Source organism: Sprattus sprattus, assembly GCF_963457725.1.
Source record: "Sprattus sprattus genome assembly, chromosome: 14".
NCBI lineage: Eukaryota > Metazoa > Chordata > Actinopteri > Clupeiformes > Clupeidae > Sprattus > Sprattus sprattus.
The window spans coordinates 3,948,385-3,963,384 of record NC_137912.1 but is presented as its reverse complement, the minus strand read 5'-3'; the positions used below and the strand labels follow the sequence as shown (position 1 = coordinate 3,963,384).

General features: G+C 43.6%; 1 protein-coding gene across 1 annotated transcript in view; it reads left to right on the top strand.

Annotated features, from left to right (window-relative positions):
* The window catches only part of LOC308375206 (myosin heavy chain, fast skeletal muscle-like), an 11,273-nt gene extending 877 nt beyond the window's left edge, over nucleotides 1–10,396 (top strand). The window contains exons 2-39 of the mRNA XM_080851289.1: nucleotides 1–123; nucleotides 222–365; nucleotides 452–608; nucleotides 717–744; nucleotides 849–963; nucleotides 1,059–1,151; nucleotides 1,243–1,306; nucleotides 1,398–1,496; nucleotides 1,586–1,689; nucleotides 1,811–1,949; nucleotides 2,269–2,387; nucleotides 2,858–3,007; nucleotides 3,105–3,275; nucleotides 3,368–3,668; nucleotides 3,771–3,841; nucleotides 3,951–4,038; nucleotides 4,124–4,241; nucleotides 4,337–4,460; nucleotides 4,576–4,712; nucleotides 4,989–5,244; nucleotides 5,368–5,610; nucleotides 5,693–5,869; nucleotides 5,954–6,099; nucleotides 6,204–6,294; nucleotides 6,385–6,774; nucleotides 6,952–7,197; nucleotides 7,291–7,487; nucleotides 7,594–7,777; nucleotides 7,913–8,078; nucleotides 8,222–8,346; nucleotides 8,450–8,758; nucleotides 8,847–9,050; nucleotides 9,138–9,263; nucleotides 9,350–9,520; nucleotides 9,610–9,714; nucleotides 9,794–9,889; nucleotides 9,994–10,125; nucleotides 10,246–10,396. The exon at nucleotides 1–123 is cut by the window's left edge and continues 93 nt beyond it. Of these exons, the coding sequence (XP_080707415.1) occupies nucleotides 1–123; nucleotides 222–365; nucleotides 452–608; nucleotides 717–744; nucleotides 849–963; nucleotides 1,059–1,151; nucleotides 1,243–1,306; nucleotides 1,398–1,496; nucleotides 1,586–1,689; nucleotides 1,811–1,949; nucleotides 2,269–2,387; nucleotides 2,858–3,007; nucleotides 3,105–3,275; nucleotides 3,368–3,668; nucleotides 3,771–3,841; nucleotides 3,951–4,038; nucleotides 4,124–4,241; nucleotides 4,337–4,460; nucleotides 4,576–4,712; nucleotides 4,989–5,244; nucleotides 5,368–5,610; nucleotides 5,693–5,869; nucleotides 5,954–6,099; nucleotides 6,204–6,294; nucleotides 6,385–6,774; nucleotides 6,952–7,197; nucleotides 7,291–7,487; nucleotides 7,594–7,777; nucleotides 7,913–8,078; nucleotides 8,222–8,346; nucleotides 8,450–8,758; nucleotides 8,847–9,050; nucleotides 9,138–9,263; nucleotides 9,350–9,520; nucleotides 9,610–9,714; nucleotides 9,794–9,889; nucleotides 9,994–10,125; nucleotides 10,246–10,266 (5,730 nt within the window). The 3' untranslated portion in view covers nucleotides 10,267–10,396. The remainder of the gene's footprint in view (nucleotides 124–221; nucleotides 366–451; nucleotides 609–716; nucleotides 745–848; nucleotides 964–1,058; nucleotides 1,152–1,242; nucleotides 1,307–1,397; nucleotides 1,497–1,585; nucleotides 1,690–1,810; nucleotides 1,950–2,268; nucleotides 2,388–2,857; nucleotides 3,008–3,104; nucleotides 3,276–3,367; nucleotides 3,669–3,770; nucleotides 3,842–3,950; nucleotides 4,039–4,123; nucleotides 4,242–4,336; nucleotides 4,461–4,575; nucleotides 4,713–4,988; nucleotides 5,245–5,367; nucleotides 5,611–5,692; nucleotides 5,870–5,953; nucleotides 6,100–6,203; nucleotides 6,295–6,384; nucleotides 6,775–6,951; nucleotides 7,198–7,290; nucleotides 7,488–7,593; nucleotides 7,778–7,912; nucleotides 8,079–8,221; nucleotides 8,347–8,449; nucleotides 8,759–8,846; nucleotides 9,051–9,137; nucleotides 9,264–9,349; nucleotides 9,521–9,609; nucleotides 9,715–9,793; nucleotides 9,890–9,993; nucleotides 10,126–10,245) is intronic.
* The last annotated feature ends 4,604 nt before the right edge of the window (nucleotides 10,397–15,000 follow it).

Below are 15,000 nucleotides of genomic sequence, written 5' to 3'. Positions count from 1 at the left end.
ACCATCCCCTTTGATGCAAAGACAGCTTGTTTTGTAGTTGACAAGGAGGAGTTGTACGTGAAGGCCAAAATCACGAAGAAAGAGGGTGGCATGGTCACGGTTGAAACGCTTCTGGAAAAAAAGGTATGTTAGCAAGGCTCTTAGTTAAGAAAATGATTGAGTATTTCCATTAAACAGAAAGTTTGTTGCATTTATCTCTTTATATTGTCCATTTGTTTTAGGAAGTAACGGTTAAGGAGGAGGATATCTTCCCCCTGAACCCTCCCAAGTATGACAAGATTGAGGACATGGCCATGATGACCCACCTCAATGAAGCCTCTGTCCTGTTTAACCTCAAAGAGCGTTATGCAGCATGGATGATCTACGTAAGCTTTATGCTTTCTCACAGATGAAAAACTGCAAAAAAAAAAATAGAGCTCTGAAACCAATCCCCTTTATTTCCCCATTCTAGACCTACTCTGGACTTTTCTGTGCCACTGTGAACCCCTACAAGTGGCTCCCTGTGTATGACCAAGAAGTGGTGGAGGCCTACAGAGGCAAGAAGCGTATGGAGGCCCCACCCCACATCTTCTCTGTCTCTGACAATGCTTTTCAGTTCATGCTCCAAGGTAAGCGTTCAATTTAAAAGCCACTAAATAAGTAAGGGATAATGTACATATTTGTTCATGAACTAATTAAGAACAATTTATTTATCTAAAATTGCATATGTCCCACAGACAAGGAGAACCAGTCTGTTCTGATTACGTAAGTGTCAATGCATGACTTAAAACTTTGCATTATCATGTATGTTACCTTGTGACACACACAGTTCTTATCTGAAAAATTTCAATATCTTATGTTTAATCTAGCGGAGAATCCGGTGCTGGGAAGACTGTGAACACCAAACGTGTCATCCAGTACTTTGCAACAATTGCAGTCAGTAGTGGTGAAAAGAAAAAGGCGCCAGAGCCTGGAAAGATGCAGGTCAGACCCCTTACACTTATCTGCTAATTATCATAAAGCAACACAAACATTCTCTTCATAACAACATAATCCTTGAATGTTTCTTCCACTTGCAGGGCTCTCTTGAAGACCAGATTATTGCTGCTAACCCACTGTTGGAATCTTATGGTAATGCTAAGACTGTGAGGAATGACAACTCTTCCCGTTTTGTAAGTTAACTTCTCATTTAACTTCTCTGGCCTCAGTTCTGTGGTTATTAATAAGATACAATAACTTAGGATATAATTCTGTCTAAAACAGGGAAAATTCATCAGGATTCACTTTGGCGCAACAGGAAAACTGGCTAAAGCTGATATTGAGACTTGTAAGTATACTATCCTGTGTATATCAACATTTTACATGATTGCTGCCTTAATTTTTCAAAAGTTAAGATATATTCCTCCCCACCTAAATAGACCTGCTGGAAAAGTCTAGAGTGACATTCCAGCTTCCTGATGAGAGAGGCTACCACATCTTCTTCCAGATGATGACCAACCACAAGCCTGAGCTTATTGGTAGGGTTATTATTTTCAACCAACAATCAAAAAACATTACATGTTATTATTAATTCGCAACAACAAATTATTGTTTTCTCCCTCTACAGAGATGGCTCTCATCACAAACAACCCCTATGACTTCCCCATGTGCAGTCAGGGGCAGATCGCTGTAGCCAGCATTAATGACAATGAAGAGTTGGACGCCACAGATGTGAGATATCCATTCCGAGATTTTATTCTGGACAATTAATACAATGAGAATGACATTCTTAAAAACACTAATGATTAACAAGAATGATGAGCTTCATTTGCATTTATGCATGTGATTGCAGGAAGCCATTGACATCCTGGGTTTCACTGCAGAGGAGAAAGTCACCATTTACAAACTGACTGGTGCTGTGCTCCATCATGGAAATTTGAAATTCAAGCAGAAGCAGCGTGAGGAGCAGGCTGAGCCTGATGGCACTGAGGGTAGGTTTCAAAACTACTGGACTTGAGTCATTTCTAGTGATAACTACTAGGTAGTCTTATTTATTTTTTATCTTATCTTATTTTTATTTTAGTAATTTCATTAAAAGATAGATCAGCATGTATATTAACTTCAAGTTGTACTTTTCCTCTGACTATAGTTATAAATGTATTATATTTATTACCTACAACAGAAGCCTGAAAATACCTCTACTCTGTCATTCATTAGATATGTTTTAGTGGCCTCTCAATTGAGGTTAAGAATGACTTTCCTGGGTAAAAAAATGTATATTAATAACTCACTTAAACGCTTTGTTTAAAGATGCTGACAAAGTCGCTTACCTCCTGGGCCTGAACTCTGCTGATATGCTGAAGGCTCTGTGCTACCCAAGGGTGAAAGTCGGAACTGAGTATGTCACCAAGGGTCAGACTGTGCCACAGGTACTTCACATACAAGCTTGACTAAAGACCACAGGGACATTGTTTGACAAGAATGTTAATGCTGGTATTTTATTTCTCAGGGTTCACAACCGTTATCATTGACAACATTTCAAAACTTTTCAAGGACCTTTAATTAAATCTTCATGAATCTTCACAAACTAATAAATATCAGAAATATTTACAGCACAGATTGGGCCTACACTCTGAAAAGTAAATAACACGAGACTGCATCAGGCACAACAAAACCACTATCCATGGAACAGTACAATAACATAATTAATTTCATTAGACCTACATTCAACAACATAATCATTCTTGACTTTTCTAGAACTTTTAGTGACTTAACTGAATCTCATGACTTTCCTACCCCTGGAAAATGGGATTTTAAAACTCCATGACTTTCCTCCATGACAGTGGAAACCCTGCCTTTTCTCATCATAGTAAGTAGTTATTCTTACATATTGTTTTAGGTCAACAACGCAGTGTCAGCCTTGTGCAAGTCTATCTATGAACGGATGTTCTTGTGGATGGTCATTCGTATCAATGAGATGCTGGACACCAAGAAGTCAAGTCAGTTCTACATTGGTGTGCTGGACATTGCTGGATTTGAGATTTTTGACGTGAGGACAAAATTCTAAGATTCTTCACTAACATTATTTGTTTCTAGTGACTTAAGGGTGCCACTCTCAATAATGTTTGAATTTGTATCCAACACAGTACAACAGCATGGAGCAGCTGTGTATCAACTTCACCAATGAAAAACTGCAACAGTTCTTCAACCACACCATGTTTGTCCTGGAGCAAGAAGAGTACAAGAAAGAGGGCATTGTTTGGGCGTTCATTGACTTTGGCATGGACTTGGCTGCCTGCATTGAGCTGATTGAAAGGGTCAGTTTCAATCAATCCACATAGCACACGGTTAGGTTTGTATAGTTTCATGATGTCCACTTTTATAACTACGCAATCTTATTTTTCAACAGCCCATGGGTATCTTTGCCATCCTTGAAGAGGAGTGCATTGTCCCCAAGGCCTCTGACACCACTTTCAAGGACAAGCTGTATGCCCAGCATCTTGGAAAGACAGCAGCCTTTGCGAAGCCCAAGCCTGGCAAAGGCAAGCAGGAGGCTCACTTTTCCATGGCCCACTATGCCGGCATCGTGGAATACAATGTCACTGGATGGTTGGACAAGAACAAGGATCCACTGAACGACACTGTCGTGCAGCTGTACCAGAAGTCATCAGTCAAACTTTTGTCTGTCCTGTACCCACCTGTTGTTGAGGGTAATAACCTGTTCAAGTCAAAAAACTAATACACACATAGTTATTATATTAGATTCTATGTATATAATTCAACTATCCGATTACATTTTTGTATGTCAACAGAAACTGGTGGTGCCAAGAAGGGTGGTAAGAAGAAGGGTGGCTCCATGCAGACTGTGTCCTCACAGTTCAGGGTCTGTATTTTAATATCAAGACCAACATGATCAATCAATCAATCAATCAATAATTGTCCCAGCACAATTACTTTTATGATTAAAATGGTATACATTCTTGCCTCAACAGGATAACTTGGGTAAACTGATGACCAACCTGAGGGCCACCCATCCTCACTTTGTGCGTTGTCTGATTCCAAATGAAATTAAGAAACCAGGTAAAGGGCTTTTAGTAAATTAAGACATTTCCATTATTCATCACCTTGTATTTGCTTGAAAATTTAACACTCTGTATTTTCACAGGTTATATGCAGAACTTCCTGGTCATCCACCAGCTCAGGTGTAATGGTGTACTGGAGGGTATCAGAATCTGTAGAAAGGGTTTCCCAAGCAGAATCATGTATGCTGACTTCAAGCAGAGGTAAACATACAACAATATACAACAATAACTTATAATACACACTTCATAAATGTATTATATGGGGAAATGAATGTTTTTCTCATGATTGACAACAGATACAAAGTACTGAATGCCAGTGTTATTCCTGAGGGTCAGTTCATTGATAACAAGAAGGCTGCTGAGAAGCTCTTGGGATCTATCGATGTTGATCACGATGAGTACAAGTTTGGACACACTAAGGTGGAGAATGTTTCTATTGAATATCAATTATTATGGATAAATATTGAATTACATTCAGTGTGTCCATTTCTCCCTTCAATCACACACCTCATAATTATTTGTTCTTCTCTTTTAGGTGTTCTTCAAAGCTGGTCTGCTTGGTACCCTTGAGGAGATGCGAGATGAGAAACTGCTTGCCCTGGTCACAATGACTCAGGCTCTGTGCCGTGCATACCTGATGAGGAAGGAGTTTGTCGCGATGATGGAAAGGAGGTAATGTGTGATGTATTTGGTTGAATCATGCTCAACAAAATGATATGCCATAAAACTTAGCATTGCAGGGTTTTTAATTGTAACACAATAGGTTGTGTTGAATGAATTGCCAATCTCTTATAAATTAAATTACAAACGTATAGAACAGAGATAATTTCCATCAACACAGATGTATATAAAAGACTTGACTAATCACTGTCAGTGTTTGACAGAATCCCTCTGATCTATTCAGTAAGCTTCAACACGGTTTAATCAACAAATCAACCTCTTTTGCAGAGATGCAATCTTCACTATCCAGATGAATATCCGCTCATTCATTAATGTGAAGCACTGGCCATGGATGAAGGTGTACTACAAGATCAAGCCTCTGCTTCAGAGTGCTGAAACTGAGAAGGAGCTGGTTGCCCTGAAGGAGGAACATGCAAAACTCAAAGACATGTTTGCAAAGGTTGATGCCAAGAAGAAGGACCTTGAGGAGAAGATGGTGGCTATTACGCAAGAGAGGAATGACCTGAATCTGCAAATGTCATCTGTAAGTGTATAACTGTACAACGGGTAACAATTCTTCACATCATTGCAATATTCAAATCACTGTCTGAGAATTATGTTTTCAATACAAATCAGATTTCATCCTTTTATCTTGTATTTACTGTAGAGCAATGAAATTATCAACGATGCTGAGGAGAGGTGTGAGGGTCTGATCAAGAATAAGATCCAGCTTGAGGCCAAACTTAAGGAGACAACCGAGAGACTGGAGGATGAGGAGGAAATCAATGCTGAGCTAACTGCCAAGAAGAGGAAACTGGAGGATGAGTGCTCTGAGCTCAAGAAGGACATTGATGATCTGGAGCTGACCTTGGCCAAAGTGGAGAAGGAGAAACATGCCACTGAGAACAAGGTTTATATTCTTAAAAAAATAAAAATAAATAATGTTCTTTGTGAGGTTTACTGGATATTGATATAAAACATTCTATGTGTAGGTCAAGAACCTGACAGAGGAGATGGCCTCTCAGGATGAGGCCATTGCTAAGCTGACAAAAGAGAAGAAAGCCCTCCAAGAGGCCCATCAGCAGACTCTTGATGATCTCCAGGCAGAGGAAGACAAAGTCAACACTCTGACCAAGGCCAAGACTAAGCTTGAACAGCAAGTGGATGATGTGAGTTAAGGGACTGTCTGTGAAAAGAATTCCATGCACATATATCATTGTGCTACTTAATTACTTTATGCTTTATATCTGCAGCTTGAGGGTTCTCTGGAGCAAGAAAAGAAGCTCCGCATGGACCTTGAGAGAGCCAAGAGAAAGCTTGAGGGTGACCTGAAACTGTCCCAGGAGAATGTCATGGATCTGGAGAATGACAAGCAGCAGTCTGATGAGAAGCTAAAGAAGTAATGTAGAATTCTATTGGCAACTAATGATTCATGCAAACATGTTTTAGTCCTTTAGTCCTATAAGCAGCCGTTAACAACTATTTTAATTTACAATTATACAGGAAGGACTTTGAAACAAGCCAGCTCCTTAGCAAGATTGAGGATGAACAATCATTGGGTGCTCAGCTCCAGAAAAAGATCAAGGAGCTTCAGGTTTGTTTCACATCTTCAGTACCGAATAGTGTTTACTATCATCTGCCCGTGCTTTCTTAGTATCACTTATTTCTTTTTAACAACCAATAGGCCCGCATTGAAGAATTGGAAGAAGAGATCGAGGCTGAGCGTGCAGCTCGTGCTAAGGTTGAGAAGCAGAGAGCTGATCTCGCCAGGGAACTTGAGGAGATCAGTGAGAGGCTTGAGGAGGCTGGTGGTGCCACTGCTGCTCAAATTGAGATGAACAAGAAGCGTGAAGCTGAGTTCCAGAAGCTGCGACGTGACCTTGAAGAGTCCACTCTGCAGCATGAAGCCACTGCTGCAGCTCTCCGTAAGAAGCAGGCTGATAGCGTGGCCGAGCTGGGAGAGCAGATCGACAACCTCCAGCGTGTCAAGCAGAAGCTTGAGAAGGAGAAGAGTGAATACAAGATGGAGATTGATGATCTTTCCAGCAACATGGAGGGAGTCGCTAAAGCTAAGGTTTGTGACATGTAAACCTTAATGCTCTAGCTGACTCTTACTACAAACAATATCATACTGCAAACAATGATATAAAACATACATATTCTTGTATGTTTTGTATTAAATACAATTGTAATAATTGTCATAAACATTTCTGACTTCTGTGTTTCTTATTAATTTTACTTTCACAAACAGGGAAATCTTGAGAAGATGTGCCGTACCCTTGAGGACCAACTCAGTGAAATCAAGGCCAAGAGTGATGAGGGTGCACGCCAGGTCAACGACCTCAGTGCTCAGAGAGCAAGACTTACGACTGAAAATGGTGAACTCGGCCGCCAGGTTGAGGAGAAAGATGCTCTTGTGTCTCAGCTGAGTAGAAGCAAACAGGCTTTGACTCAGTCAATTGAGGAGCTGAAGAGGCTAAATGAGGAGGAAGTCAAGGTACTGATACCCTTGAATGACATGAAAAAATTGGAGTACATAACCCACATTCTTTGAAGCACTAAATTAACACCATTCATTGTTCCCAAATAGGCCAAGAATGCCCTGGCCCACGGTGTTCAGTCTGCACGTCACGACTGCGACCTTCTGAGGGAGCAGTTTGAGGAGGAGCAGGAGGCAAAGGCTGAGCTGCAGCGTGGTATGTCCAAGGCCAACAGCGAAGTTGCTCAGTGGAGGACCAAGTACGAAACTGATGCCATCCAGCGCACTGAAGAGCTTGAGGAGTCCAAGTATGTACCAAACAGGCTAAGAAACACATAGAATGTGGATGTAGGTTGTTACGTTGTCTACTAAAACCTGTCCATGTCCTCTAACTTAAATCGTTTGCGTTATCAGGAAAAAGCTTGCCCAACGTCTTCAGGAGGCTGAGGAACAAATTGAGGCCATCAACTCCAAGTGTGCTTCTCTGGATAAAACCAAGCAGAGACTCCAGGGTGAGGTTGAGGACCTCATGGTTGATGTGGAGAGAGCCAATGGTCTGGCTGCCAACCTTGACAAGAAGCAGAGAAACTTTGACAAGGTTATACCTCTTTCTGGAATTTATGTGATTTTGTAGGACAAACTAGCCTTCATATAACATAATATGAGCATATGGATTTGTGGTAGCAGTGTCTTATATGTGAAATTCACCCAAGGCACAAACTGTTTTTTAAAGGTCTTGGCAGAATGGAAGCAGAAATATGAGGAGGGTCAGGCAGAGCTGGAGGGTGCCCTGAAAGAGGCTCGCTCTATGAGTACTGAACTGTTCAAAATGAAGAACTCCTATGAGGAGGCTCTTGACCAACTGGAGACTCTTAAGAGGGAGAACAAGAATCTCCAACGTAAGTCAAGATAGCCTGAAAATACTTCCAAATCAAAGCTTGTTAAGGGAAGCTAAAAACAAAATGTTTATACTGGAATACAAATCAATAGTACATTTGTAGATAATTACTTTTTGTTAAGGGTTTTAAATGTCTTGTTGCAGAGGAGATTTCTGAGCTGACGGAGCAGCTTGGTGAGACTGGAAAGAGCATTCATGAGCTGGAGAAGGCCAAGAAGACTGCTGAGACTGAGAAGGCTGAGATCCAGACTGCCCTGGAAGAGGCTGAGGTACAAATACTAAATCCAACAGGATGGAGTGAAGAGATTCATTAGGACTTCAGCAATTGGTCATATCTTAAAATTCTTTGTATTACACTTTATTTTAAAATAGGGAACTCTTGAGCATGAGGAGTCCAAGATTCTCCGTGTTCAGCTTGAGCTGAACCAGGTCAAGGGTGAGGTTGACCGGAAGCTTGCAGAGAAGGATGAGGAGATGGAGCAGATTAAGAGGAATAGCCAGAGGGTGACTGACTCCATGCAGAGCACCCTGGACTCTGAGGTCAGGAGCAGGAATGATGCCATGAGAATCAAGAAGAAGATGGAGGGAGACCTTAATGAGATGGAGATTCAGCTGAGCCACGCCAACCGCCAGGCTGCTGAGTCCCAGAAAAGTCTGAGGACTGTCCAGGGTCAGCTCAAGGTCAGTAGTGTAAATATTCAGTGTTTGGATATTACAGAGCTCGCACCAATTGAGTATAGCAAACACCATACATTTCTCTGTCAACCAGGATGCTCAACTGCACCTTGATGATGCTGTCAGAGGACAGGAAGACATGAAGGAGCAGGCTGCCATGGTGGAGCGCAGGAACAACCTGATGGTGGCTGAGATTGAGGAGCTTAGAGCTGCCCTGGAGCAGACAGAGAGAGGCCGCAAAGTGGCTGAGCAGGAGCTGGTTGATGCCAGTGAGCGTGTTGGCCTCCTCCACTCCCAGGTAGAGACTAAAAAAAGGTTGTTTAAACCGATACATAAATAAACAGCTCCAGCATTCAAGATATAACTGTTTCTTTTTCCACACTAGAACACCAGTCTGCTGAACACCAAGAAGAAGCTTGAGACAGACTTCCTTCAGGTCCAAGGTGAAGTTGATGACATCGTCCAGGAGGCAAGGAATGCTGAGGAAAAGGCCAAGAAAGCCATCACTGATGTAAGTTTTCTTTTTCTGAAACGGAGCATTATATTTAAAAGAACTGTTATTTCTATTATTTAAAAATACACTCTTTCATCATTTAGGCTGCCATGATGGCAGAGGAGCTGAAGAAGGAGCAGGACACCAGTTCTCATCTGGAGAGGATGAAGAAGAACCTGGAAGTCACTGTCAAGGACCTGCAGCACCGCCTGGATGAGGCAGAGAATCTGGCCATGAAGGGTGGCAAGAAACAGCTCCAGAAACTGGAGTCCAGGGTAGGCAACAAAATATGACTCTGAATGAATATGTTTAACTCATCATAACAAAACTGGTGCCAGTAACTGAAATTGAAATATTTTTTAAGGTTCGTGAACTGGAAGGTGAGGTTGAGGGTGAACAGAGACGTGGTGTTGAAGCTGTCAAGGGAGTCCGCAAATACGAGAGGAGGGTGAAGGAGCTCACCTACCAGGTAAGAAAGCTCTCCTCTTTCTCTAGAACTGCATGCAAAATGAGGGAAGGACAATCCTTGACAAACCTTTTCTTTTTAGACTGAGGAGGACAAGAAGAACGTCGCCAGACTGCAGGATCTGGTTGACAAGCTGCAGCTGAAGGTCAAGGCCTACAAGAGGCAGGCTGAGGAAGCTGTGAGTATTTTTCTGCCTTTGCTGAACAGGAAAATATTTGCTACTTTAAATTGACTCTTGTTTCATTTTTCTGTTTTAATTGCACTGAATTTCATATACAACAGGAGGAACAGGCCAATACTCACCTGGCCAAGTGCAGGAAGGTGCAGAATGAGCTGGAGGAGGCTGAGGAGCGTGCTGACATTGCTGAGACCCAGGTCAACAAGCTCAGGGCCAAGAGCCGTGATGGCGGAAAGGTGAGATAATGTTTTATGAAGAAATATTATTATTTGACAAATAAACTTTGAAAATGTAAGTGTTATTGATGTATTGTATTTGCCATCTAGTTAATTCATTTTATTTGTTCTTTTTTAAAGGGCAAAGAGGCTGCAGAATAAGCTCTCTGAATCCATGACACTTTCATCTGGATTAAAGATCCTGGTTAATGTGAATACTCTTACTCAGAATAAGCTCTCTGAATCCATGTCACTTTCATCTGGATTAAAGATCCTGGTTAATGTGAATAGTCTTACAATGCATTGCACTTAATAAATATTTATTTGACTTTACATTTTTTTTGTCTTTTTTTAATGGCTCATTCATAAACTTTAGTCAGGGGGTTGACTTTTCTATGACTTTATAACTGGACAGTAGCTTTTCTCTATAGGAAACTGCCTCTATCTTACCAACCGGTTTTACCATTCAAAATCATTCAACAGATCTCACGGTCCTTGGTACTTATGTGAGACCAATCTCAACTAATTTAACACATCAGAGCAGGTCTGCTAACGTCCAACCTAGAGATCATATTTTTTCTATACTGAATTAGAAGGGCTTTCTTCTAAACTGCATTTCAATCACAGGATTAACATATAAGGGATTTGAACAAATTTAATTTCAAATGTGCAGATCTGATATTTTACACACGCACGCACACACACACACACACACACACACACACACACGCACTCACACTCACACACACACACACACACACTCACACACAGTTGCCTAGGGCTGCCTTCCCTTACACACACACAGTATGTTCCAGTCCAGCTACCCCCTGCCTGTCCCAACATACGCACACACACGCACGAATGCACACACACACACACACACACACACACACACACACACACACACACACACGCACAAACACACACACACACCCTATCCCCTGCCTGTCCCAACATACGCACACACACGCACAAATGCGCACACACACACACACACATACACACACATACACACACACACGCACAAACAAACACACACACACACACTCACACACACACACACTCACACACACACACACACACACACGCCTGTTCCATCACATTCCAGCTATCACTGTTCTACGCGCACCGGACCACAGTCAATGACATTTCAATTCTAGTGATCTGTGAAATCAGGTGTGTTCACAGATTTTTTCAGTCAAACATGCAGGGCAGGTACATATGTAAGTTTTGCTTTGGGAAGGACTTCCTGTGAGCAGGATCAAAACTCTCCTGTTTTAGGCGATGAAATATCAAATCATGATGACAGACATATGCTACAAGATGCTACACAATTCATGCTACATGTGATGTGACGGTCTGGATGAGACCGCACAGAAACGGTGCCATTCCGGCACAGTAGACAACGATACACAATACACTCAACGCACGGTACATGGACATTCAAATGCAAAAACATTTTAACGGACATACAGAATACATACAAGAGACTTTGATACATGGTAAAAAGACATTTATTTTGTAGGTAAACATCGAGAGGGATAAGAAGTGTAAGTTACCAGCGGCATGCGTATTTGAGCTATTGTCCAAGGCTGTAAAAACATCGGTCCCGGAGAAAAGGGTGCCAACGGGAGATGCGGAATCTTTATTTGGTTCCGGGGGGAGATTGGGCAGGTTTACTCGGTTGGTAGTAGTGGGGATAACGGAGATCGCCCTTGTCAATCGGCAGCTGTGTTGAGTATGTATTTTGCTACAGGGAAACCTGATTGAAATGCATGGACTTGATATGAAGCTGTTTGTATCTTGTATGATGACCCATTTTTCTATTAGAGTGTTTTATGTATTTTGTATGCTGATTGATTTATGAAGTGTACCCCCTATCTGTAAATGGTGTGGTCCCTGGTGTATATGTATCGGTTGGTTTGTCAAATGTAAAGGGCTGGGGGTTTTACTCTGATAGAGAGAGTGGAAGCACTGCTGATTTTTGCCCTCCTGTGTGTGAGGCCAAGCCGATGACTGACTGAGCTGGATATTCTTGTCTTCACTGGGGGGGGAAGCTTGTACTGGGGATTGTAAATAATTTTGTCCTGCTTTATCTATAAAGCTCCTGCAACTACTTTGACTCTGAGTTTTGGTCAGACCCACCCGCACACGGCGACACCGCTCGGTCCCGTTACACTGGTGGCAGTGGTGAGATGGCCATAAGAGTACAGTAGTGAGTATTTTTTATTTTTTTTTCGAGTGTTGTCCTTAGTTTTGGTTTTTCCATCATCCACCTCCAGTGCCTTACTTTTTTTGCTAAAATGGGACCGAAGAAGCTAAGGCCTGGGCAGCAAGAGGAAGGAGCCGTTGGAGGGGCGGATGAAGGAGGTATGGAACCAGAATTGGCCAGGGTGGCCGAAGATGCGTCTCTCCAGGAGCTGCGGGATATGTTCCGCACCCACATGGCACAGCAGCAGGCACGGGACACTCGAATGGAGCAAGAGGCGGGGCGACAGGAGAGTCGTTGGAAGTCCTTACACCACCAGTTCAGCCTCTTGCAGCAGGAGGTACATGTGAGGACTACACCAGACCCTGCCATACGTACGGAGCCTGCTCAGAACATTATCCGGGATGTACCAGTGAGGGGGACATCAGCCATGAGCAGCAGTCTAGCACCACCACTAGGACTACCCCAGGCGAGTAGGCAAGGCAGAACGCCAATAGAGCGGGAACCCAAAATGCAGTATTTAAAGGATACCGATGACATTGAGCATTTTTTAGTTATGTTTGAAAGGATAGCTGTGGCGTGTCAGTGGCCGACAACTGACTGGGTAATTAGGCTAGTGGCCCTTCTGACGGGCAAGGCTAGGGCCGCATACATAAACATGGACCAAGAAGATGCTTTGGACTATGACTGAGTGAAGGAGGCCATACTGCAGAAATACGAAATTAATGAAGAGACCTACAGGCTGCAGTTCAGAGGGACTGAGGTGAACGAAGGAGAGTCTCCTAAAGAGCTCTATGTCCGTTTGAAGGATTTCTACCAGCGTTGGGTGCAGCCCCAACGGCACACCAAGGAAGAGATTGGGGAGGTCCTTATAATGGAGCAATACCTACGCATGGTTTCACCAGACCTCCAGGTGTGGCTAAAGGAACGTAACCCCACTTCTGCTGCAGAGGCTGCTTCCCTGGCGGACATGTTTGTGGCTGCCAGACGGAAAGCCCAACCCTGGACTTATGCCCAGTGGAGAGGGAGCAGAGAGACTAACCGACCCTACCGTCCACCCCAGCCACCAAGGACCAGTAGCGATGGTGGGCCATTAGGTTATAGGGGTAGCTCGTTCAGACAGAGCCCTGCTTTTAGGCCTAGTGGCAGAGCTCCTGTATGCTATGATTGTGGTCAGGAAGGTCACATAAAACCAAATTGTCCCAACGACCCAGCCAACCAGGCTAACATTTGCACCGTTCCGAGGGCTTTCTCCCTCAAGAAGCCGGTAGCTCTAAACTGTTGCCCTGTAGGCCTGAATGGGCGAGAGGTAAGGGCACTTATTGACACTGGCAGCATGCGGTCCTTGGTTGCCTCCGAATTAGTGCCAATACATCTCCTGAACTACTCTGTAAAAACCCAACTGCGATGTGTTCATGGGGAGGAGAGACAATACCCAACTGCTAGTGTGCATGTGGAGGTCAGGGGACAGACTTACCTACTTGAGGTGGGGGTGGTGGATAATCTGCCATACGAGATGATTTTGGGTCAGGATTTTCCCATTTTACTTGAACTTGTAGTCGAAAGAAATGACTGTAATATTGCGGTGACACGATCCGTGGCTAAGAGCACTGAGGGGGAAGTGCCACTTTCGGCGTTGCCTTTTTATAATGCTGGTATCGAGGCTCAGCCGGGGAAGACCCGCAAGGCCAGAAGACAGAAGAGACAAGAGAAATTTCAGTTTGGAGTTGCTCAGGAGCAGGAGGAGTCTCTCCTGGAGCAGCTAGAGGTGCCTTTAGGGACTCCGGATAATATGGGTGTAATGCAGCAGCAAGATCCAGACATTAGACCAATGTACCAGCAGGCTCAGGTAGAGCCACTCTGTGATGGTAGAGGAGAAACCAGGCATGGGTTTGCGATTAATGATGGTGTGTTGTATAAAGTGGGAGGGTCAGAAGCAAGGATGGTAGTCCCCCAAAAAGTTAGGGGTGTAGTTCTGGAATTAGGCCATTCTATCCCCTGGGCAGGCCATCTGGGTAGACAAAAGACCATTGCTCGAGTGAGCCGCCATTTTTTCTGGCCAAACATGTCAAAAGACATTGCGGATTTCTGTAGGACATGTCCAGAATGCCAGAAAACTGCCAGCAGACGGCCCCCTAAGGTCCCCTTAGAACCTCTTCCAGTGGTTGGTACACCCTTTGAGCAGTTGGGGATGGATGTGGTTGGGCCCCTGGAGCGTAGCAAAGCTGGGAATCGTTTCATGCTGGTCATCACAGATTATGCCACAAGGTACCCAGAGGTTTTTGCCTTAAAGGCAGTAAAGGCTAGAACGGTAGCTACCTGTCTCATCCAGCTATTTTCAAGGGTGGGGTTCCCCCGGGCCATAATCACAGATCAAGGATCCAATTTTATGTCCAAGCTCCTCAAACATGCATACGGATTGTTGGGGATAAAGGGCATACGGACTACACCCTACCATCCACAAACAGACGGATTGACAGAGAGATTCAACCAGACCCTCAAGCAGATGTTACGAAAGTTTGTGAGCGAATCCGGGGCTGACTGGGACAATTGGCTTCCCTATCTTCTCTTTGCCTATCGTGAGGTACCGCAAGCTTCAACTGGATTCTCCCCGTTTGAGCTGCTCTATGGCCGGGAAGTGCGAGGACCCCTGTCGTTGCTGAAGGAGACCTGGATGGGAGAGGAGG